Source organism: Hippopotamus amphibius, chromosome 2 (assembly GCF_030028045.1).
Source record: "Hippopotamus amphibius kiboko isolate mHipAmp2 chromosome 2, mHipAmp2.hap2, whole genome shotgun sequence".
NCBI classification, from domain to species: domain Eukaryota; kingdom Metazoa; phylum Chordata; class Mammalia; order Artiodactyla; family Hippopotamidae; genus Hippopotamus; species Hippopotamus amphibius.
Window position 1 is genome coordinate 127,563,022 of NC_080187.1, and position 25,438 is coordinate 127,588,459.

At 51.5% G+C, this 25,438-nt stretch overlaps 1 protein-coding gene across 4 annotated transcripts in view; it reads right to left on the minus strand.

The window, feature by feature from the left end:
- The window catches only part of PHF2 (PHD finger protein 2), a 92,697-nt gene extending 79,469 nt beyond the window's left edge, over window positions 1–13,228 (minus strand). For all 4 annotated transcript variants that reach the window (XR_009051436.1, XM_057723222.1, XM_057723223.1 and 1 more), the window contains exon 1: window positions 13,061–13,228. Coding sequence is in view for 3 of the 4 variants with exons in the window: in XM_057723222.1 (XP_057579205.1) it covers window positions 13,061–13,158 (98 nt within the window). In the remaining variant the exon portion in view is untranslated. The remainder of the gene's footprint in view (window positions 1–13,060) is intronic.
- Between the last annotated feature and the right edge of the window lie 12,210 nt (window positions 13,229–25,438).

Consider the following 25,438-nt stretch of genomic DNA (forward strand, 5'->3'; position numbering starts at 1 on the left):
CCCAGAGGAGGACACTCCGGTACAACAGGGCTCTGTGACAGTGTGCTGTCATCCAGACCAGTGGCCCAGCACAGGGCCAACTGCACAGGGATTCCCCCAGAAGTTTAAAATGAACCCGAATCCTGGAATCCCCAAGTGTCGGGAGAGACGCGGCAAGGAGATAACCAGGCCCAGCTCTGCCTCCAGTGGCCAGCTCTGAAGGGGGGTGAAGACGGGCTGGATCCTGATCCGCGGTTCCAACAAGCGACCTTGGGGAGCTGGCCAGGCTGCCCGGGCGACGCAGAGGGCCTGCAGAGAAGGCAAACGGGCAGGTGGGGAGGGGAGGCCCCAGCAGGATGACCCCGGAGAGGGGCAGGCCTCTACCGGGACAGGCATTGGGCCACCTCCTCCTGACCCCAGAACCTCAAGGCCTCCCACTGCAGACAGGCAGCCCAGCCACACGGCGAGGTGTTCCAGAAGGGGGCCCACAGTCATCACTCACCAAACCACGGGAGGCACAGGGCTTCCCGCATGCAAACGTGTGTGGCTCAGGGGTGGGGGGCCTCCCCAAGGGCAGAGCCAACCGAGGGGGTTCCAGCTATCTGTGGGGAACACCCCAGAGTCTGGAAAGAGCACCAGGCTAAGAGAGGACACAGACTGCTGGGCATTTGTGAGAGAGAGGCTTGGACCAAGTGCTCCCTGGGATGCCCCCACTCGCACATCCTACTCCAGTGGTGTGTCCGGCCAGCAGGAGCCACTGAAGTGGATGGTGGTAACGCCGGCCTCTAAGGCAGAGCCCAGTGGTGGGGGGACCGCTCTCTTAGCCAGCTTTACAGAGAGGCAGTGCAAAAGAGTAGTTTGAAATCTAATGAAACAATACAAGTCTGAGATCTAGAAGAAACTGTGAAAGGGGAATAGCACCATGGTCCTAAATGGTAGCCCTTGTGATCAGGAGCGCACCCCATGTCTGTGTCTCAGGGACCACCGCGGGGCTGCTGAGTGACGCCCAGGTCCCTCACAGGGTCACAGGCAGCCCCGCAGGCTATCAGGGTGCCCACACTGGGGCTGCGGTCCCAGGCTCAGGGGTGTGTGAAGGTGCCTGGGGGAAGACTGCACGAGAGAAAAACACGGTTCCTCAAAGGTACACAGACCCTGAAGGGTCTTCAGTGTCAAGATCAGAGGACAAAGGGGTCCGGGAAGCCACCACAACTGGAACAGCCTGGCACGCAAGGCTTCCGGTAAACCTGGCTCTGTGGGGAGGACCAGCAGTAGAAAGTCGTGGCAATGGAGCAATAAGGACTCCGGCGCTGCGAACAAGGTACGGCAGGGATGTGAGACGCTAACAACCTGGGGACGTCTCAGGCTGGGGCGTGCGCAAACTCCACCATGGCTGCAACTTTTCCATAAATATAAAACAAGTCTAAAATAAAAGTTCATGAAGAAAATAAAAGCAAATGACGCTGACCTCACAAGAAGACTCAAAAGGAAAGGAGAGGGGATATTTAACAAACAAGTGAGGTTTCACCCTCTGCCAGCCCTGGAGGTTTGCAGGGGCTCAGAGCACCGCTGGAGCAGGAGGAGAGAGAGGATGGGAATGTACTGCCCCCCCCCCCCCCCCCGCCCCTGCCACGCTGCCCGGACACATTAGAGGAAGGCTACCTTTCATTTCACTTCTCAGATTCAACCTGCTCTTCTGTCTTTATTAGAAAGCATCTGGGCCACCTACAAAATCCTACAATTGTAGGGAGAAAAGGATTTAAAAGTGAGTAAGCTTAATAATCAGACAACTACAAACTGAAATGATTATAAAAATACAGCACAGGGAGATCAGCTTGAAGCTTTGTGAAGACCTAAAGGGGTGAGATAGGGAGGTTGCAAGGGAGGCGATGTGGGGATATATGTATACATGTGGCTCTTTCATTTTGTTGTACAGCAGAAACTGACACAATACTATAAAGCAATTATACTCCAATAAAGATTTTTTAAAAACTGCACTCTAAAACCATAGTGATATATAATTTTACACCTTCCAGACTGAATTGACAAAAGATTAAAAAGTTCAGAAAATGTGTTGCCAGTGTGTAGAGAAATCTGTACAACCTACCTGTCGATTTTAAAACCTGATACCCTGTCCCCTTCAACTCAGCACCTTTACGTCTTGGTATTTATCCAACAGATAATGTTGCACATACGCACACAAAACTGTATGTACCATGATGCTCCCTGCGCAAAACTACAGTTGCTGCAGAGGAGAAGCAAGCTTAATGCCAACCAGGACCGAGGAGATGGGAAAACGCATCCCCGAGCGCAGCCCACAGGACAGAGCCCTGCATGGGAGCCGTATCCCACAGCGTGCGCCTGTGTGCCTGAGAAATGGGAGAGGGGGTGGTGGCGCGACACAGATGTTGTATAAACAGAAATCTCTCTGGGGCTGTTCCTAAGGAGCTGCGACCGAGTTGGTTCTGGGGAGAAGACAGATTTCACTACAAATTCTTTCATACTCTTTTTTAAAAACCCATGTCCTCCTGTTCCACTTGCAAATGTGTTCAATTAACTATTTTTAAGTGAATAAATGCAGTTATTCCTTATCACACTACACATAAGAAAAGCAAAGGGGTCAGAAGCCCCATCTTCTGCCCAATAAAGGTGAATACGTGTCTGCAGAAGTTCCATTGCCTCTTGCCCTCAACGGGGGGCAACTGTGTCCCCCCAAGAGACACCGGCCATGCCTGGAGGCACTTCTGCGGGCACAGCTGGGGGCAGGTGCTACGGGACTGGCAGGCAGAAGCCAGGGATGCTGCGGCACACCCTGCAGAGCAAAGACTTTTCTGACCCCAGTGTCCACAGCGCCCAGGTTGAGAAACCCTCCTCTAACATACACACTATTTCCCCAGTGTCCGGTCTGGGCCCAATGTCATTCATTAAAAAGTTTTTTCTCAAAATGAATGCAAATCTGTCTGCCTCCTTCTCCAAGCTTCAATCCAGCAATTGGTCTTTTTCCAGCCCCGCGGCTGGGATGGCTGCTCTGCAGAAGGGTCACGGCAGGGCTGTATCTCTGGAGCTCAGCCTCTGAGTGCGAGGAGACACAGGGCCATGTGCTGCCCTCTGTCCCGCCAACACCCACCTTCTACCCCAGAGGGTCACGTCACCTGTGGAGGAGAGGAAAGGAATCACGTGCCCTGGGGAGGCGAAGCGCACGGGATGGGCAGGACTGGGACACGGGGCGGGGGGGCCTGGGAAAGCAGCCTCACGGCTCCCTGCTCCAGGGTCTCCCCCTCACCTCTGCCCAGCATCACCGTCAGACCTCACAGACATTTTAGAGAGTCGGGAGTTGGGGGGAGTGGCTGTGGGATTGGGAAGGGTCAGCGAAAGGCCAGAAAAGGACCACACAGTACATGCTGGGCAGAACTGGGCTGAGGACACAGGGGAAAAGCATTTGTATCTGTCTTTCAAGGCAGGAAAAAGGTAAAAGGTCCTCAGAGCCCTAGTCCCACACCTAGCAGTGGCTCAGTAAAAGGGGGAGGTGACAGAACATGGCCCCTAGGCTCACAAAGATGCCCCACCCTCACTTAGTGAGCCACCCTGAGGTTCACCTGTCTACCTCCACATCTGGAGCCAGGGCCTGAAATGCAAATGCCTGATGCTTGCACACTGGGCAGGTGGCAGGGCCCCTGGCAGACAGGGGCCCACGTTGCTGAGGGGGATGCTGGAGAGGCCCGGAGGCAATATGAGGATCAGTTGGGGGCCAGCTACACAAGCACCCAGACTGGGATTGAAAGGTCACCATGACAACACGGTACCATGAGAACCACGAGGCCAAACAGCAGCTAAGACTTCCACCCTCCAACAGCACAGATAAAGCTTGGGGAAAGAGCAGTGCCTGGCAGACTTCGAACTTGCCAAGGGGAAGTCAGGGTGGTAAAGCCCTATGTGCCACTTATCAGCCGGTGACCCAGGCCGGCTGCTGGCCCTCTCCGAGCCAAATTCTCCTAAGCAGACCCAAGTCTAGTGCCCTTGGGGAACTGCTGAACGAATAAGGGGATGGCAAAAAGTATGTGTTGCCGGGAGCAAACAAGAGACAAGAAACACCCCTCACTGCCCGTGGCACCCCTTTTTTTTACGAGCTATAGCTCCAAAACAATTGGGAGGTTAGTCACAGACTTTCCAGGAAGGACTCCACAAGCACCACTGGCAACTAATCCTGGGGTTTTGCAAAGGTCAGCAGAAGGATGCTTAGGGAGAAGCCACCCCTAGCTCTGATGCACACCCCCTGTGTTGCTTCCTGTGGTGCTGCAGGATCCCCCTCCCCACAGGGTCTGGGAGCTCTCCTGGGGAGCTCACTGCACACCTCCTCTGGGAGGCAGGCTGCAGCAGGCTGCAGTTTCCTGATTATTCCCGGGTGCCAACTGTCATGCTGCACCAGGACCCCAAGCCTCAGTCTCTTCTGCAGGAAATGGGGGCTGAACCCCTCAATCTGTGTTGATGACAAGTCAGCCTAGGAGGGTGGTGAGATGGGGCCTGGGCAGGAAAGCACACATGTTCCCAGGAAGCACCTTCTCACTGCCCTTCCCACTCAGCCTGACTTCCCTGAGAGTCACATCCAGAGTCTGACTTGGGGGGCAGTTCTAAGGGGATGGATAAAATGAGAGGTGAAGTCAAAAGCCAGAAGAAGATTTTCAAGTATCAGAGTTCATGTAGCTGGGCTGGTTGTACATCATTCTGGGATTGCCAGCCCAAGTCTGGGTGCCCCAGGGGTAGGCATCTATGAGCTCAGACCTGGCCCCAGGGCACTCTCCAAGTCCCATCCAGCTGCTCACACTTATCCAACACCATGGGACCTGTGCCCAGACCACGGTGTGTAGGGCGCAAGAAGAACTGAGTTCCACCCTGTGCTTCTGTGTGAAGCAGAAAATGGCACCCCACTTGGGGGACCCACACTCAGATGCACCCAGCCAGAGACTGTGCCCAAAGCTCCCTAGGCACGTGGCCCACCCCAGCATACGGCTCACGGTTTAGTCAGCAGCTTGGGCTACTGTCCCAGGGGCTTGTTCACTGCCCTCATGCCCTGCTCAGCCCAATGAGCAGTGTTGACCCATCCTGCATGTTTGCATCCGCTGGGACCTCCCACCTTCTGGGGTCCTGGGCACTGTCCCCCTCACTAACATCAGTGAAGGGGTGCTGGCAGGGGGAGCGCCAGGACAGACACACTGCTGCTGTCCCAGCCTACCACGTTGTAGTGTGGACCTCAGCGAGCTGACCTCTCCAGCCTCAGTTTGCTCGCCTCCCAGTCAGAACAGCCCACCACCCCCAAGGGCAGTGAGAAGGTCAGCAAGGCCACATGCAGCGCATGGCCAGCAGTGGGCCCTGATCTACACTCAGTTGCAGCTTCCTCAACGGTCAGGGTAAAGGAGATAGAGCCCTGCATGGCAACCCCCACATAATACAGGAAGGAGCCCCCCACACGTGTATGAAAAATGCCCAGCCTGGGATGTGACAGAGGCAAGGCTCAACAAACACTTAAGGTTAAAAAGGAAAGTAGCACCCCTCCCGGGGCCCGCAGACACACTCTGGACACAGGACAGCCACAGGCACCCTGCTGAGTGTGTGCACATCCGAGCACGTGCATGGACACCTGCACCCCACACATGTGTGGTTCTGGAAATTCAGCTGCCACATGTTAAAAGGTGATTTTTTTTTAAATAAAAAGGGTAAAAGCACCAGCAATGAACAATACAAAAAGGAAATTACAAAAATGATCCCACTTACAGCTGCATCCAAGGGAATGAAGTACCTAGGAATAAACTAAGTCGAGAAATTTAAAACTTGTACACTGAAAACTGCAAAACATTGCTGAAAGAAATCAGGGAATACCTAAATCTAAATAAGTGGAAAGACAGCCCATGCTCATGCACCAGAAGATGTAATACCAAGATGTCAATACTACCCAAACAGATCTATAGACTCAATGCAATCCCTGTCAAAATGCCAACAGCCATTTTTGCAGAAATGGAGACGCCAATCCTCAAGTTCATATGGAATTGCAAGGAGCCCCGAAAAGTCAAGACAATTTTTTTATTTAAAGAACAAGGTTGGAAGTCTCACACTTCCTGATTTCAAAACTTACTACAAAGCTACAGTAAACAAAACAGTGTGGTACTGGTATAAGAATAGACATACAGACCAACAGAACGGAACAGAGTCCAGGATTAAATCCTCATGTATACGATTTTCAACAAGGCTACCAAGACTTTCAATAGGGAAAGAATAGTCTTTTCAACAAATGGTTCTGGGACAACTGGATATCCACATGCAAACGAATGAAGTTAGATCCCTACCTCAAATCATATGTTAAAATTAACTGAAAATGAGTCAAAAACTACACATAAGAGCTAAAACTATAAAACTCTTAGAAGAAATCAAAAGGATAAATCTTCATGACCTCAGATTTGGCAATGGATTCTTAGATATAACGCCAAAAGCACAAGCCACAGAAGAAAAAGACAAACTGGACTGCATCAAAATTAAAAATGTCTGTGCATCAGTGTGCATTGCCACAGAAGTGAAAAGACAACCCACAAAATGGAAAAGTATGTGCAAATTTTGTATCTGATAAGGGTCTAGTGTCCAGAATACATACAGAACCCTTAAAATTCAAAAATTAAAACAAAACAAAACAAAAACCCCAATTTTAAAGTGGGCAAACTGTTTCAACAGACATTTCTCCACAGAAGATATGCAAATGGACAACAAGCACATGAAAACATACTCAACATCATCAGGCATCATGGAAATGCAAAACAAAATCACAACAAGATACCACCTCTAACCCACTAGGACGCCCATAATTTTAAAAGCAGAAAACAAGTGCTGGTAAGGATGAGGAGAAATCGGATTGCTCCTACACTGGTGGTAAGAATGTAAAACAGTGCAGCCGCTGCAGAAAACAGTTTGTTGGTTACTCAAAAAGTTAAATATAGAATAATTATATGACCCAGCAATTCCCTAAACAATTGAAGGCAGGTCTTCAAACAAATATTTGTGCACAAATGTTCACAGCAGCACTAATGACAACAGCCATAGGTGGAAAAGCCCAAATGCCCATAAACAGATGAATGTATATACAAACTGTGGTATATCCTTAAAATGGAGTATTATTCAGCCATAAAAAAAAAAAGAACAAAGTTCTGATACATGCCACAACATGAAGGATCCTAAAAAACATTACGCTAAGTGAAAGAAGACAGATGCAAAAGATTACATACAGTATGATTCCATTTAAATGAAATGTCCAGAATAGATAAATCCACAGGGACAGAAAACAGGTGATTTTCTGGAGCTGAGAGGAGAGGGATGGGAAAGTTATTTAACGGATTTTCTTTTGAGGTGATGAAAATGTTTAGGAACTAGATCGACGTGACGGCTGCAAATCATTCTGAATGCACTAAATGCTATTAACTGTGCACATTAAAATGGTTAATTTCATGGTATGTGAATTTCACTCTAAGTTTTCTAAAAAGGATGAAAGGCTGGTTTCGCCATCTGCCCGGACAAATACCACAAGGACTTTCAGTTCTTATGCTCTGAGGTCAAAGCCAGTCACTGGCTAGAATTCTAACTATGTTTTCCCATGGATGACCCAGGACTTTGGGGGGAAGTGAAGAGACCCTACACCCTAAAGCACAGGGCCAAGCCCCATTCCAAAGAGCACAGTTAGGCTCACTTACCACCAAGCCCAAAAGCTGAGAACCAAGACAGGCAGAAGTAGGGGAACGGAGATGGAGTGAGAAGGAGAGGTGCAGAGGTGAAGACACAACTCTAAGTGGGCAGCCAGTGGGACACTGCGCACACCTGAGACATTGGCTGTGGCCTTCCTGCTGAGATGTTCCCACCCACACTGCATTTTCAAAACCATGGACAGGAATGGGGTTTTCAGCACCCTTGAGCCGGAATATGCCAAACACCACTTCTGCCCCTGTACCTGGTGGAGGTGCACACACCTGGTGCCGGTGAGAAATGAGACACACACCCCACCTTGCTAGAAGTGGGAGCACAAGGTGGCCCACCTGGCCCACCCCCCAGGTAGCTGTGAGAACCAATAAAGAGGATGACTATGAACTAATCCTGACGCCAGCCCGAGTGTGAGGCCTGCAGCTCTATTAGTCACATCAGTCATTTAGAAGTCAACTGACAGCTTTGCTTTACCCACACCGGAATCTTAAGAGATTCTTCTAGCACACTTTGTTGTGGAACATTATTTTCTGGCCAATACTCCCTCCTGACGGCAAATCTTCTCATTCTTTTGGAAAAAGGCCCTGCCACATGGCCAGGTGCCACGAGCACAGAGGCGAGGGGACGGCCCCAGAGGACTGCGTACCCAGGAGCCGCAGGGTACACATCAAGTACCCCAAACCTTTGCCCGATCTCAGGCCATCTGCAGCCGCATCTGAGGCAAAGTGGCCCCAAATAAATGTGCGCTGCAGGGCAGAGGCTCACACCAAGCATGTTTCTAGGCCAATATTTTCAATAAGAGCAAACATTTTGGTGATTCCCATGAGCTCCAAGTCGCTTCTTTTGAGATTCATCTCATTTGGAAAGGATCAATGGACAGGGGACATCTGCTCTGCCCTCCACAAGCTGGCAGGACATTCCCCCAACCTCCTCTAGAACTTCTTAAACTCACACAGTGAGAATTCCTCATTTAGAAATGACAAATCGTTATTCTTAACCATGTCAAACACACTACAACTCCATCGCCATGTGAATGGAACTTCCCCTGGTACTAAGGGATCTCAGGTTGGAAGGTTTAATTGTCAGCTCTGATCACCTAGACTGCAATGTTGAGGCCTGACCCCTGGCAGGCCTTCCTTTCCCTGCAAGTGCACACACTTTGCGCCACCATAGCCAGTCAACAGCCCCACTCTGCGGTACTGAGCAGCCATGAGGGCCGAGGACTCAGGAAGAGGCTCTGCCCCAAGAGGCTTAAGGCTAGGTAGGGTGAAAGACACAGTGAGAGCCCACAAAGGCCAAGCGGTCCTGGGGAAGATGGGCACAGAGATAGGGCCCTGGCGAGGAGGGCAGGCGGAGCCCAGATCGAGAGACAAACACACAGGAATCAGAGGGTATCTACCGCCAGGAAAATCTTATCAGCCCACCTTTCTGAGTACTTGCAGAATTCCACCCCTTCTCCCCACCCCAGTCCCCACCCCCAGGTCCTGCCTGTCACCTCTCACCTGGACAGGTGCTCCTGTCCCCATACTCTTCCCCAACTGTGTCCACAGCAGCCAGAGATACTCTGTCAAATCCTCAGTACCTTCCCACCGCTGCTCTGCTCAGAACCCCCACTGTGGCTCCCGCCTCCTGCCCACACCTACAGGCCATCCCGGATGCAGCCTCCTTGCCCCACACAGTGCTTCCTCAGGGCTCTGAAACGGCTCTCCAGGCTGGCGTGCAATTCCCAGTCCCTGTAAGAGGCAAGGGAGCTGCCTCATTACCCCAGGAACTGAAGAGCCAGCACTGCACCCCACACAAAACATGCACCCCATAGTACTTACTGAGGGATAAATGAAACTTTTGCCACTGAAAGACGTGCACAGCACCTTCAGCTTTCAAACTCTTTAAAATCAACTTTACTGATTATGCTTCCAAAAACCCTTCAAGTTCAATACAACAGGAACTTAAAAAGGGCCAGGAAGCTTCAGGATATCTGACACTTTAACAGAATCATTCCTATTTCCCACAGGCAGAGACTCTTCACATCAAGACGGTGACAAGGTGAGACTCTCAGGTCACTCCCTAGAGCAAATGGTCCATGGTCTGACGCCTTGCCGAAGGCAGGGGTGGAGGGACACACGGGGTCTGGCAGAAGATACAGGCATGAAAAGCCCCCCAGTTCTTGGCCTAAGTGGCTTTGTGGCACCCTAATTGGGGAGGAAGTTTCCCAATGCCTGAGTAGTGCCACATTTCCCTATCAAACACACAGATAAGACAGCTCTGAAGACAACTGGCCAAAAAATCCACCCATTCCTAGTCAAAGCCAATTCCCAGGTGACGCTACAGTGGGTGCCGGTGAAGGCAGACTGGGCTGACAAGGTATCCCAGCCCCAGGAGTAACCAGCCATGGTCAAGATGGGCTGCAACATGAGCTCCTAACTTCCTGGCTAAACAAGTACCAGCACAGTCCAACAGAGTGACCTCCCCAGAGAATGCCGGAAGGGGTGGTTAGGGTGCTTGAGGCTTCCTGCTGAGGTGGACACATCCTGGGAGCAGGTTCTTCCCCTAGAAGGGGACTTCCCTGACCACGATCTCAGCCAGCGATGCTGCTAGGGTCCTACCAACAAAGAGTTGGCCACTGTGAGTGAAAGTAACCTCAGAGACCCTCTTCCAATCTATCCAAAATGGGGTGCATTATAGGGATGTGAAGGGTCACGGGCAGAACAAGAGAAAGCCTATTACTTTCACAGCAATGTTTATTTTTACAAGTACCGTCTATGGCAAGTTATACTAATGTTCTATTTCAAGGAATGATACGAAGTTTCCTTGGAAAAGAAAGATTCAGGAGAGTAAGAAGACACGAAAGTGAAACGCAATGTGGGGTCCTAGAACTAAATAAATCTGCCCGAGGCCTGGAGTTTGGTTAGCAGGACTGCCCCAGTGTTTCTGCCTCAGTTTCCATGCTTCCAGCATAATTTGATAAGATGTTAACTTCAGGGGAGGCAGGGTGTGGGGTATAAGGAAACTGTACCTCTTTTGTAACTCTTCTGTACATCTAAAATTCTCTCAAAATAAAAAGTTGCAAAGTATTCAAACTTTTAAAAAGTGAATTGAGCTGCTGAATACGAAGTAAACAACAATACAGGTGGTACATGGATCTGGAAAGAGTGGAGGGTCATCCCTCCAGGAATATCTGGGGATTTGAAAACATGTGGATCATGTCACACACCTTTCCTGTCACAGTGAAGAAGGGCTGTGCCAAGGGGGGTGGGGCAGGGTGCCCAGGGCTGTGAGGGCCGCATGTAATCTTGCCCACAAAGGTCCCAACCCCTGACCCTGTGTTCCCCTGTCACAGCACTTCCCTGAGCCACCCAGAGAATGAGGACTACAGGAGGTGTACCAGAGGTGTAGGAGGACTATAGGAGGTGTTCTGGCTTAGGGCTCACTCAAGTGCATAAGGGACCCTTGATTGGGTGCAAAGAAGATGTGCCCCATGGCAGAGGGAAAGCACAGCCCCTTTCAGACCCTAGCACGACCCCACATAGGTGGAAACAAACCTGTGCTGAGCAAATGATACGTGTGTATATCAGATCAAATCAAAGACCTCACATGAGAAACGAGAAATAAAGAAATAAGACCTCCCAAAAACATCCCCCTTAAGGTGTCAGGACGCATCTTTGTCCCTGCCCCTGCCTGAGCCAATCGAGCAAATGCCACCAGCCCCTCCCGCCAGCCCTCAGCCCCCTTCCCTGCCTGCCCCTCATTCCTAGCTCTCTCCCTCCCTCCCCCACTTCTCCCACCCTCTCAAAGTCTAGCTCAGAACTGGCCTTGCCTTCCCAACCCAGAGGAGAGGGCCCCTGGGCAGCCAGACAAGGGTCTTCCCAGGCCCTCAGGCTCCCCCAGCCTGGGCACCTGCGGAGTTCTGCAGGCCCTGGCTGGGGGTGGGGGAGGGGGAGCAGCCCCGCCACTTTCAGGTCACTCAGCACCAGCTTCTCAGCATCTCTGGAACTGAGGAGCCGTGAAGGATCACATGGCAGCTCTCACCCTTGATCCAGTCATGAACTCTGAGAGGAGGCCAACGGGTGGGTGTGCGTAACAGCACTGCCCTGGGCACAGCCCAGCACTCACCCTCCGGCCTCTGCTGCTCTGTGGGGTCTCCACAGCCCTGGACATCCACAGGAAGGCAGCCCCGGAGGCCCAGGAGATTTCAGTGGGAGTCCCTGTCCCATGGAGTCCCACCCCTCCTCACTGGGGTCCCTGTCACAGGCACTGAGCAGGGACTCAGGCCTGGCGCTGACCAACCTGAGTAAGCCCTGTCACATCTGGCTGTCTGGCTCCCCACACGTAAACTGGCAGGACTAGACACCACAGCCCACATTTAAGGGCCACTGGCCCATCCACAGTTAAAACCAGGGGGAAGCTCTCCTCTCTTGCCCGCAGCCCTGCTCCTGCTGGGTTTAAGACTAAAGCATAGGCGGGCATACTACCCTGGCCAGCCTCTGGCGGGTCCTGCTGAGGCCCAAACACATGAGAACCTGTTGGAGCAGTTTGGGCACCAGGATCACCTCCTCTTCCTCCTCCTCCACTTACTTCTGGGTGGGAAGGGGCCTCGGGCTTTTGAAAACTTGGCACAGGGCCAAGTCATGGTCACGGGCAAAGGCCAGGCTTTACCTCCCCCTACCCCATCTTCCTCTGAGAGCATAAGGTCAAGTCAAAACCAGGTTGGGCCTGTGTCTGAAACAGAGAGGAGGGGAATGGGGAAACGTGACAGCCAGGGAGGAGGCGGCAAAGCCACAACACCCCCACCCACACAGAGACACCATTCTGTCACCCACACTCCGGCCCGGGGACGTGCAGGCCGGCCGGGTCCAGGAACCCCGCGGGGGCCGGGCAGGGGTCCCGCCGGCCCGGACGAGGTGCCGGGGCTCCGGGCCGCGGCGGAGGGTGGGCGCGCCGGCCGCCACCTGGCCGGGCCCCACGTCCGTCCCAGCCCCGCCGGCGTCCGAGCCCGCCACTCGCGCCTCTCCGGGGCCCGCGCGGGGAAAGTTCCTGCAACTTCGCGGGGGAGGCGGCGGGCGCCGGGCCTGGGCCTCGGGAGCCCGGCCTCCGCGGCCCCGCTGTCAGGCGGCCCGGCCGGCCCGGGGCCCCAACTTCCCGGCCCGGCCCCCGCCCGCCGCCCCCCGCGGGCCCGCTTTGTGCGCGGCGGCGGCGAGGGGCGCCCGCCCGGCCCCGGCCCCCGCCCCGGGCACAAAAGGGCGCGCGGCCGGCGGGAGGCGGCGGGCGGGGGCCTGCGGGGCGCTCACCGGGCCGGGCCGGGGCCGGGGGGCCGGGGGCCGGGGCCGGGGCCGGGGCCGGGCGGCTGCGCGCTCACCTGCCGTGGAACCAGTCCTTGCAGGCGTCGCACTCGATCATGAAGCGGGTAACATCGTAGGGGAGCCGGCAGACGCAGTACACGGGCACCGTCGCCATGTTCGCCGCGCCGCCCGCCCGCCCCTCGGCCCGCGCTGCGCTCCCGGGTCGGGCCGGGCGGGCCGGGCCGGGCGGGGGCCGGGGCCGGGGCCGGGGCCGGGGACGGGGCCGGGGGCGCACGACAGCCCGCGCGCACCCGGCCGGCGCGTCCACACAAAGCGGGGCGCGCGGTGCAGGGCCGCGCCGGGAGCCGCCCGCCGGCCCGCGGGGCGCAGGGCGCGAGTGTGCGCGGGGGACGGGCCGCGCGCGGGACACAAAAGGGAATGGACGCGCGGGGGCGGCGGGCGGGGAGCCGCGGCCCCACCAAAGGGACCCCCGGCCGCCGAGCGGCCTCTACGTCAGCGCCCCGGGTGGCGCCGCCTCCGCCCGCCAGCCTGGGCCGCCGCTCCCGCCGCTGGAAGGCGGGCCGGGGACCGCGGAGAAGGCGGGCCGGGGTACCCCGCCGGGGGAGAAGGTGGGCCCGGGAAACCCCGCTGGGGGAGAAGAGGGACCGGGGGACCCTGCCGGGAGAAGGTGGGTCGGGGGACATGCAGGGAGAGAACTCTGGTGGGCTAGGAGACCCCTCCAGGGAAGAAGGTGGGCTGGGAGACTGTCACCTGGAAGAAGGTGGGTCGGGGGATTCCCCAGGGATAAGGTGGACTGAGGATAGGCAGGTCTGGGAGACCCCCTGGGTGTGGGGTGAGACCCCGGAGGAGGAGGACAACGACCTTCTTCCTGGTTAAGAAGGCCGAGGAGCAACTACTTGGCTCTAAGTTTCTTCTGATAAACAGCGGAGCAGGGGCCAGTCAGGGGTGGGGGTTTCCTCCTGTTCCCTCCTCCTTCCTACCTTCCCGACTGAGTTTCTGGCTGGAATACAACTTCCCTTTCCCCTTTTTCCTGGCTGGGGACAGCCCACCCTCCCTCACACGATCTATAGACTTCCCTCCCTTGATGTTCAGCCCTCAGAGGAGGACAGAATTCAGGGGACCCGGGAGCATGCTGGCACGGGGCAGCTCTGTAAAGAGAAAGGAGTTACCTGGAATTTGAGCTGCCCAGGAGCCCTGGTGGGAGCCCCCAGGCCTGGGAGACCTAAGGCGCAGGGAGGACAGCAGGCCCCAGGCCTCCTGTCTGTGTCACAAATTGCTGAGTTCTGCTGGTGGCAACAAGGATATAGGAGGAGGGGGAACGGAGAGATGCTGCAGTGTTACTCTGGGCCCAGCATCCTTTCCCCTAAAGTGGTACTCCCATCCCACCTGTGGTGGTCAGGATCTTTGGTCAGCATAAGAGGGGGAGGGGCCTGGCTCTGAGGGATCTTTCCCCAAGGCATTCTATAGCAGGCTCTCCCCAGCCCCCTACCCAGCTGCTGCCTCCTTTGGGCATCGGTAATCATTTCAGGATGCTAAAGCAGAGCTGGCTCCTATTTCAGAGTCAGGAACCTGTCTGCTCCCTCACGCTGTCGGTCTTCCCCACCCTCCCTAAGCAAAATCTGGGAGATGCTGGGAGATGCTGGCCACCACAAGCACAGAATTCCAGACTTGGGGCAGGAGACCTGGTCCAGCTCACCTCCCCGAGCATCCCTGATAGGTACTCAGCTGCAGCCTACAGCTGCTAAGGGCCACTTGCTCCACTTGTAGGCAGCTCAGTTGAGGTCCTCCCTCCTATTGAGTCAAAATCTGCCTTCACATTGTTGGTCATCTTCCCTCTACAGGTGACCCCTCAACCATAGCCTCAGCAGGGCCTTAACTGGGAGGGACAAGGTGAGCGTGGGAAAAAGAAGTGGGACAAGGGGGAAGAGGGGAGAAAGTGATTATCTCCCTCCCTCACCCTCTCACACATTGGTGAGTGGCCCTTCCTACCTGAATTCCAGCTGTCACTCTCCCCTCCAGAGTCCTTCCTCCTAGTGACATCCTGGATGGGTCTGGAAAGGGAGTAACTATTAAGCATTGTCCACCATTAACACCCTGATGTGAGTTGGTACAGGTACACAGTGCTCAGCCTATAGATCAAAGTCTGCAAGGAAGCCCAAAGAACCCGACCTGGGCACTGCTGAGTTACCTTCCCCCACGGCAGTACTCAAGTACTTAAACCAGCAGTGTCACATCCCCCCACTTATCATCCATTGAAGCTAGAAGCTTCTGGAGGCCAACCTGATTATGGGCAGTCCTTATCTCTGACACTTCCATTTCCTACTTTACAAATAATGATGATAGGTACTCAGCATTTATTAAATGCTTACCAGGTACGGCACATTGTGCTTTGTTCTTCAGACATGGACCATAACTCACCCAGATGCTTATAAATCACTTAGCATATCCCCTGGGTAGTGATTATTACATACTCAGCACTCACGTTGACACCTTAGGTGTTACTGCTGCCACTTTAGAGACAGGTCTATAAACAGGTGTCATAGAGAGGTATAGTATTGGTGCCATTTTTCAGAAGTGAAAACCGAGGCTCAAATGCAGTTGGTCAGCTGGCTAGTGAGAGGAAGGAGTAAGTCAGGAACCCAGACTCCTCCAGGGCTTGAGCCTGCACTGCCGCCCCTCGGTCGCTTTCCAGGGCACCCTGAGCACATACACCAGGCTTGGGAGCCCATCCTCGACCCCACGTCCTCCACTGCTCACCTCTGGAATGGTTCTGGCCACCCTGCCCCACCCACCTCCACTCCCTACCCTCCAGGACTCCCCTGTCTACAGCTGTGTCCACTTGCATCTGGAAGTGTCCACTGAGATACTTTCCTGTTACTCAAAGCTCTTCCAAGGCTGCCTGCCAACTACAGACTAAAGTATCAATATGGGTCCCAGACTCTTCTCTTTGGTTTCTCTCTTATCCCCCATCAGAAAGCCTGCCTTATCTCTGTGTCCTCCCTCTTTCTCATTCATTTACATCAACATATATTGAACACCTGCTGTGTGCTGAACAGTGTTGTAGTGTGGGGCACTCAGAAGCCCCAAGTGTTGTGGAGCTCATATGGCAGTAAAGGGAGCTAGGTACCACATGTCCTGGGGAAGCTGGCACAGAGTGGGGGCTGGGCAGAGGCGGAGAACTCCTGAGGTGGCCTGGAAGGGGTGAGCTGGGGAAGGAGAGCAAAGGGAACTTACTTGTAACTATCCAGAAAGGAATAGGAGTGGCCTTGGCACTCTGCCACCCCAACCTCCGTGGCCCCTCTCTGTGGTCTGCCCCTTGCCTCAACACCCGTCCCCCAAGTTTGCCCCATTCCCCAGGGCACAGCAGCCATGAGTCTGTGCAAGCATCAGGACCTCACCACCCACCCCAAGCAGTCTGGCATGCTGTAGGGGTGGGCCCGCAAACTACATGGCCTGCCGCACTGCCCCTCCACCCTGGTGCCCCGGTGAAGCATGACTACAGTGTTGCATACCCTACAGCATCTGAGGACAAGATGTGTTTTATTCACCTTATTACCCAGTGGAAAAGCAACGTCTTCCAGTATGTGTTTATCCACTCACCTACTACTCAATAAAGTGTACTGAATGCAGGTGCAGGGTTTTTGCTTTTTTTTAATTGTGGTAACAACATAAAAGTTACCATTGTAACCATTTTTCAGTGTACAGCTCTGTAGCATTAAGTACATTTACAGTATTGTGGAGCCATCAGCATCATCCATCTCTAAAACTAGTTCCATCTTTCCAAACTGAAATTCTGACCCTAGCTCCCCTTTACCCTTTACCTCCAGCCCCTGGTAACCACCATTCTATTTTCTGTCTTTGTGAATTTGACTACTCTAGAGACCTCATATAAGTGGCATCATACAGAATTTGTCCTTTTGTAATGCTTATTTCACTTAGCAGACTGTCCTCAAGATTCATCCATGGTGTAGCGTGTGCCAGAATTTCCTTCCTTTTTAAGACTGCATGATACTTGGTTGCATGGATATGCAACATTTGGATTATTTGCTTACTATTAATGGACACTTGAGTTGTCCGCACCATTTGGCTGTGAGTATGGGTGTACAAATATCTGTTCAAGTCCCTGCTTTCACTTCTTTTGTGTGTATACCCAGAAGTGAAATTGCTGAATCATATGATAACTCTATTTTTAACTTTTTGAGGAACCACCATACTGTTTTCCACAGCAACTACAGCATTTCACATTCTCACCAACAGTGCACAAGGGTTCTAATTTCTCCACATCTTCATCAACACATTATTTTCTGGTTTTGGATTTTTTGTTTGTTTTTGTTTTTGTTTTTATAGCCATCCTAATGTGTGGGACGTGGTATCTCATTGTGGGTTGTTTCTTTTTTTTGAAGTATTTTTATTTTGATTGATTTCTCAATGTATAGTTCAATAGAATGCCAGTTTTTAATGGCCAAAATTTGGTTCTACTGAAACTCCATGATGAGTGTGGTCTTGATTTGCATTTCCCTAATGATTAGTGATATGAAGCATCTTTTTATGTGCTTATTGGCTATTTATATACCTTCTTTGGAGAAATGTCTATTCAAGTCCTTTCCTCATTTTTGATTTGAGTTGGTTGCTTTTAGTTGAGTTGTAGAAGTTTTTTTTATATACTCTGGATATTAATCCCCTATCAGATATATGATTTTCAAGTATCTTCTCTCATTCCATGGATTGTCTTTTCACTCTGTTGATTAATCATGTCTTTTGATGCACACAAGTTTTTTAATTTTGATGAAGCCCAATTCATCTATTTTTTTCTTTTGTTGTCTGTGTATTTGATGTCATATTTAAGAAATCATTGCTAAATCCAATATCATGAAGCTTTCCCCCATGTTTTCATCTAAGAGTTTTATAATTTTATTTCTTAAGTTTAGGACTTTGATCCATTTTCAATTAATTTTTGTATAGGGTGTGAGGTAAGGGTCCAACTTAATTCTTTTTAATGTGGATATCCCCAGCACCATTTGTTGAAAGGACTGTCTTTTCCCCAGTGAATGGTCGTTGCACTCTTGTCAAAAATCATTTGACCAGGACTTCCTAGGTGGTGCAGTGGTAAAGAATCCACCTGCCAATGCAGGGGACACGGGTTCAAGCCCTGCCCTGGGAAGATTCCACATGCCACGGAGCAACTAAGCCCATGCGCCACAACTATTGAGTCTGTGCTCTAGAGCCCGTGAGCCACAACTACTGAGCCCATGTGCCGCAACTACTGAAGTCTGTGCACCTACAGCCCGTGCTCCACAACAAGAGAAGCCACTACAATGAGAAGCCCACGCACCACAACAAAGAGTAGCCCCCGCTCTCAGCAGCTAGAGAAAGCCCATGTACAGCAACGAAGACCCAACACAGCCAATAAATAAATTAAATAAATAAATAAATAAATTTATTAAAAAAAAAATCATTTGACCAATCATTTGACCATATAGGCCAGGGTTTATTTCTGGGCTCTCTATTGTATTTCATTGGTTTGTAAGTGTATCTTTATGCCAATACCACTCTATTTTGATTACTGTAGTTTTATAGTAAGTTTTGAAATTAGGAAGTGTGAGACCTCCAACTTGGCTCTTCTGTTTCAAGATGTTTTAGCTCTCCTGAGCCCCTTACAATTCCATATTAATTTGACGATTGGTCTCTCCATTTCTGCACAAAGGTTCTCTTGGAATTTTGACAAGGATTGTGTTGAATCTGTGGATCACTTTGGGTAGTATTGACATCTTACAACAGTAAATCTTCTGATCCATGAACATGGGATGTCTTTCTATTTATTGTGTCTTCTTTAATTGCTTTCAGCCATGTTTTATAGTTTTCAGTATACAAATATCTTGTCTCTTTGGCTAAGTTTATTTCTAGGTATTTTATTTGTTTGATGCTATTGTAAGTGGAATTGTGTTCCTAATTTCCTTTTTGGATTGTTCATTCTTAGTGTATGGAAACAAAACTGATTTTTGTGTGTTGGTTCAGTATCTTGCACGTTTGCTGAATTTGTTTTTTAGTTCTAACAGTTACTTGTAGAATCTTTAGAGTTCCTAAATCTTGATGATTTTACATGACATAAGATCATGTTATCTATTAATGGAAATAGTTTTACTTCTTCCTTTCTTTTTGAATGCTTTTTAATTTCTTTTTCTTGCCCAATTACTCTGGCTAGAGCTTCCAATAGCACATTGAATAGTGGGCATCTTTCTCTTGTTCCTGATCTTAGGGGAGAAGCTTTTTTTTAGTCTTTCACCACTGAGTATGATGTTTGGTTTCAGCTTTTCATATATGGCCTTTACTATATTGAAGAAATTTCTTTCTATTCCTAGTTTGTAGAGGTTTTTGTTTGTTTGTTTATCATGAAAGGGTATTGAATTTTGTCAAATTTTTTTTTTTTTTTCTGAATCAGTTGAGATGATCATATTTTTTCCCCTTCATTCTGTTAATGTGGTCTGTATTACATTGATTTTTATTTTTTTAATTTTAAGGATGTTGAACCATCCTTGCATCCTAGGAATAAATCCTGTTTGGTAAGGGTGTATGATCTTTTTAATATGCTGTTGAATTTGATTTCCTAGTATTTTGTTGAGGACTTTGCATCAATGTTTATAAGGGATATTGTTTTGTAGTTTTCTTTTCTTGTAGAGTCTTTGTCTGGCTTTTGTCAGGGTAATGCTGGCTTCATAGAAAGGATTAGGAAATATTTCCTCCTCTTCAGCTTTTGGGGACAGTTTAAGAAGAATTGGTGTTAATTTTTCTTTAAATGTGTGGTAGAATTCAGTGAAGCTATCTGGTCCTGGGCTTTTCCTGGTTTTTGATTATTGATTCAATCTCCTAAATAGTTATAGATCTATTGAGATGTTCTATTTCTTTATGATTCAGTTTTGGTAGGTTGTGTGTTCCTAGGAATTTGTTCACTTAATCTAGGTTATCCAACACATTGACACACAACTACGGCAGATGTTATAGCAGTGAACAAGGCATACACCATTCCTATCTTCGAGGAGCTCATTTGCCAGAGCAGGAGACAGACAACTAATAACTGTCTTGGGGGGAGATGTCAGAAAGGAGTTACTAATTCAAGGTTCATTGTGTGCTTTTGTTGCAGATGAATCCATCTGATGAATGCAAAGAAAGTTCTAAGAGCATCTTGGGCTACTTGGACCATGATGATCTGAACCAGAACAAACTGAAATGGACAGTGAGCCATGGGAACTCTGGAAGCTTTCTGGGTTTTTCTGATAGGTATGAGAGTGTGCCCTTCTTGTTGTCCATCTCTAGGATGGCCCTGTGATATTTGGGAGCAGTGAGCTTGTAGACCAAAGCTCCTCAGCTAGATGACCATAAAATTTACTATCCAGAAGGGTGCTATTAATAAAACATCAGAACAGGGGCAAACAAGGCTATTCTGGTCAAACTGAGACTGGGGTGGCCTTCCCATCCCCATGGGTTTGCAGGGATGGACATGCACAAATGCCAAGAGGAGTTGTGGTATGATAAGGTCTGGCTAGGTCTGCCATGGGTGCCAGTGCCTGCCAGGCACAGCAGGCTAAGGCCAACCAGGGTACCTATCCTGAAGCAGCTCAAGCTCTGCCTGGATAATTCCCACCTGGCTTCCAGGTCATTCGTCAGAGGACTCCCTGACACCTTCCCCCACCAGAGTAAGTTCCTCCTTTCCTCTGCATTTTCCTTCATAGAGTGTATTATCATTGCTTGTTGCATTTTCACACGGGTTTATTTTTTTCTCGTTGCATTTCCACACACTGGCCACTCAGGTGAAGTGACACAGCACATAGGGGTCTCTATTCTGCTCATGGCTGAATCCTCAGCAGCAAGCACAACGCCAGCCCCAGTAGACCCAAATGACCAACAGGTGGACAAAGGGACCAGTGGAGATCTAGGAATCTCTCTAAGCAGGGAAGACCTAAGATCTTTCCTTCCAGATGCATGGGTTTGGAAGCACATGTGTAGGACCCAACAGGTCACTAGGTTGATACCAAGTGAGGATGAACCCCTCAGCCTGGAATCAGACTCCGCCAGTCTGAAAGGCAAGGCCATAGTTCTTGCTTCCAGGCAGGTTCATTCCAGGTGGAACTGTTCACATTCAGGTCTGCCTGGACCATTTCCGGTCACTGTTCTGGGTGTCAAGAAAAAAGAAAAAAAAAAACATGCAGCCAGAGCTAAGTCACACCCAGCTAAGGGTCTGGGATGGTGGTCCCCCCCCGCCGCCGCCCTGTGCTTTCAGAGACCCCTGGGCAGAACACAGTCTGCACTTACCAGGACGGCACCATGCAGAGTGTATCAGCTTCCTGGGGCTACCATGTCAAGTTACCACACTGGGTGACTTAGGACCACAGAAATGTGTTGTCTCAGGGTTTCAGAGGCCAGAAGTCTGAGATCAAGGTGCCAGCAAGGCCATGCTCCCTCCAAAGGCCACAGGAAGGGTCTGTTCTAGGCTTCTCTCCAGCTTCTGGTAGTTTCTTGGCTTGTGGTAGCATCAGTCTGGCCTTCATAGCGCCATTTTGTTCCTTTGTGGGTATGTGTTTCTGTGTCAAAGTTTCCCCTTTTTATAGAGATACCAGATTTGTTGGGTTAGGTCCCACCCCATTCTGGCATGGTTTTATCCTAACCTAACTAATTACAACTGCAACAACCCTATTTCCAAATAAGGTCCCACTCTGAGGGACTGAGGTCAGGGCTCCAACGTATGGATTTGAGGGGGACACAGTCCAGCCCATAGCACAGGGTGAAGCATCTAGTGCAGAGCTTCTCTGACCGTCTACAGGTCCTCAGGGCATCTGTGGCCCAGGCTGTGCTAGGGAAGCTAACAGGGCAAGGAGCAGAGGACAAGCATTCAACAGCCTAGGTCCCCATGGGGAGGGCAAAGACAGGGCTCCGGGCAAAGTGGCCTCTGCAAGGCTCACTCTACTCAGTGGGGATTGAAGGGTAAAAGGGGGTAATAAGTTAGTCATTCTCAGGAAATCTGAGGGTAGAATAAGTTCCCTGGAAGAGACAGCTACTCCCAAGGACACCTATATCAGGAAAAAACTGGCACCCAGTGCAGCAACAGGCTCCCTCTGAGGCCAAGTAGGAGAGGGAAGGCGAGGAGGGAGGTGCCCAAAACTCTCTTTGTCCTTGCAGGCGGTCATATGGATGAGGGTACAACCGGTGAATTATTTCTTAACATTCTTGCCTTGGCCTGGGATTTTGGAATCATGAAAGAGCCAGGACATTAGACATTCTCTGTCAATTAGAAAATGGTAAACTGAGGGCACAGTAAACCTAAGAAGGAATATATCATCCTTGATGGCAATCGAAGCAATGCAGATGAAAACCAGAAACCCATTTTCTGTGTCATTCTAGCAGAGTCAGGTTCTGGTCAGCACTAAGGACCAAGACAACCTGCTCTCACATTCCACCCTTAGGTGGTCCTTCTGGTGAAATGCTAATCACCTATAGGGTGTGCTTGCTTCTCAGGCCGTGACCACCTGGAGACTGGTCACAGCCTCCGAAGGGCCACCAACACACCCAGAACCCTCACCCTGCAGCACTGGCTTTCCCCCTCACTCATGGATTCTCTCCATCCACTGCTTCCTTACCCTGGGCCCAAGCCTGACCCCATTCTCCACAGACCACCATCCTTCTCATCCTCCATCCCAGAGGCCCTCCCTGCCATGTAACCATCACCCCGTTTTATTTTCCTTATGTTCTTGTCTGAAATAGTCTTATTTGTACACATGTATACTTCCCCCAATCCCCAATTGTAAATGCCCATGAAGGCAGGGCCCTTGCTCTCCTCGGAGCCTTGGGGCCTAGGGCAGTACCCAACACAGACGTTCCGTCAGTTCTGGGGGATGCCAAAGTAAAGCCATGCCCAGCCACACTGGGCAAGAGGGTACACCATGGTGCAGCCCCCCGTGGAGTCGTGGGGCTATGGCAGAATAGGAAACAGTGGAGAGAGAAAGAGCCATGAAATGATTTCTAGGTGGGGAGAAAATGTTACAAAACATGTATGACAGTTTGATTATTTTCTGTAAAAAGAATTATATGTTGCAGAGAAAAAGGAAAGATAAAGGCCAAATAGTAACAATATGGTGATTAACAATATTAACAGTATAGTGATTTTTCTTTTCCTTTTTGTTTACCTATATTTTTTAAAGTTACTACAATAAACATATTACTTTTGAAACAAGAAAAAAAAAAAATCAGTAGAAGCTATTTTTTCAAACAGGAAGAAAGGGAAAAGAAGCCATCAGCCAGGAGAGTATGTGAATTGTCCCGAGGGAAACGCTGGCATCAGAATTCAGTCCCGAGCTCCAGAGCTCCAACGTGCCACGCACAGCTGCTGGCCCCTCGCTTATCTCTGGATGCCACTCCGGCCATCCCCTGTGATCCCAGTAATGTGGGAGAGACCGCCAACCTTTCCCCACGCAAGCGTGGTGTTCTCTGCCTCCCTTTGCTTCCTGCCCAGGCCTGTGCCTCCATCCCTCTCCCCTCTCCAAAACACAGGGTTCTTCTTCAGCGGGAAGGACCTGCTCCAGAGAGACACGGGGTGGGGTGGGAGGGGGCGCGGGGTGGTACGGGGAGGGGAGGGAAGTGTTGCAGTTGTCATGATGGGGAGGCACTGCTGGCAACCCTCCCTGAGGAGATGGTCCCACGGAAGAAACTTGCCAGTCGTTTGCAATGGACACTGGATTAAAAGTGCTCCGGGTACAAGTCAGGTCAGCCATATAGAGGCGAGTCCTCACTGGAATTGTGGTTTCTGTAAGACGGAAGCCCTCCCTGCTCTCCACTGCCTCGCAAAACGAGAGTAAACGAGGACTGGGGGGCCATGATACGAACGCAGAGGAACTCAAACCTACGTCCCTGAGGAACGGTGGGGTCAACACGGTTGACCAGACAAGAGGAAGGGAGGAGAGGTGTGAGTGTTTCCTTTATTTCCTCCAAATCCCAGAGCCACAGCCTGCGGGAGCAGAGGGTTAACGGCATTTGCAGTCCGCACACCTGTCAGAACCAGGAGAACTCTCGGGGCTTGCTTGGAACAGATTGGCTCAGGAGAGTGCCTGGCAGTCCCGGCCACCGGGGACCGCGGTGGGTCCCGCAGACGCGCAGAGCCCCAGCTATAGGGACACGCAGCGCCGGTGCCCAGCCCCAGGACAGGAGAGGTTCTCTGCGGTCGGGCTCCAGGAACGAACTTGAGCGATGACCGTGTGGGGAACCCGGCCCAGCCCTCGCAGTCCCAGAGGATCCGCTCGGCGCTCTGCGCGCGGAATTCGGCCCCAGGTGCCCGCGGTGTGGACACCGAGCTGGCCCCCACCGACCTCCCGCTGTCGCCTCCGACCGGCCTGCACAGCAGCGCTGGCACGCAGGGCCTCCGGGTTAGGAGAGAAGTGCGCGCGCACCGCCAGCGCAGGGAGGGAACGGGCCTGCCCCGCGTCAGGCCCCGCCCCGCCCCGCCCCGCCCCACGCACAGCCCCACCCCGCTCCACGCAAGGCCGGAAGCGCGCATCCCGGGCACGTCTTCCTCTAACCGGGAGGCCAGGCGGGCGGGGCCTGAGGCGGCCCTCCCCTCTCCGCCCCCGGGTTCCGCGCGGTCGGCCGAGAGCGCGCGCCGCAGTCCCAGCGTCTTTGATACTACGTCTTCTGACACCGCCTCTCCTGTGTGTCCCCGCCCCTCCTGCCCACCCCGCGGAGGCGGGGACACAGCCCCACCTCCCTGCACCGCCCGCAGAAGCGGTTCCCAAGGAGCCCGGCGGGCCTGGCGGAAGGGGCTGGTGTACCAAAGGGTGCCTGCAAGGCTCTGAGCGTGGGCTCCAAAGGACACGGACTGAGACCCTGTCTCCACCGCTCACTAGCGATGTGACCTTCAATAAGTTAGAAATCATCTTCGGTGCTGATAGCAGTGTCAAGCTAATAGCATTGCTGTGAGCATTAAATGAGCTAAAACACCTAGAATAGTGCTTCTAAAAAAGCGTGTCGTATTATGGTATTATCATTGAAGGTTATTACTAGAACGGGAGAGATGTACAATGGATGTTCACAAAACAAGAACCAATAAAATGTATTAAACGCCTACCGTTCACCCCTGTCCTGTGCTAAGCGCTCAGAACTCGATGATGTAAAAACACATGGGGAAATGGGGGAGAAGAGACAAATTTGCCACGCACAAGAATCCCAAATAATTTACTAGATAACGCAAGCATGACTCTCCACTCATGAGTCACTCGTGAGCCCCATGGTGGCTCTTTCAAGAGCATAGTATGGAAAGGAGTAGGGGCCGGCTACTTTACAGGTCTCTCTTCAGGGACCTGACCAACACTAACTCAGCTAGATGATCAAGGTCGCCATCAATGGTGATAAGGCATGTTAATTTTAGGTAGCCTAACCCCAGTTTGCTCATGAAA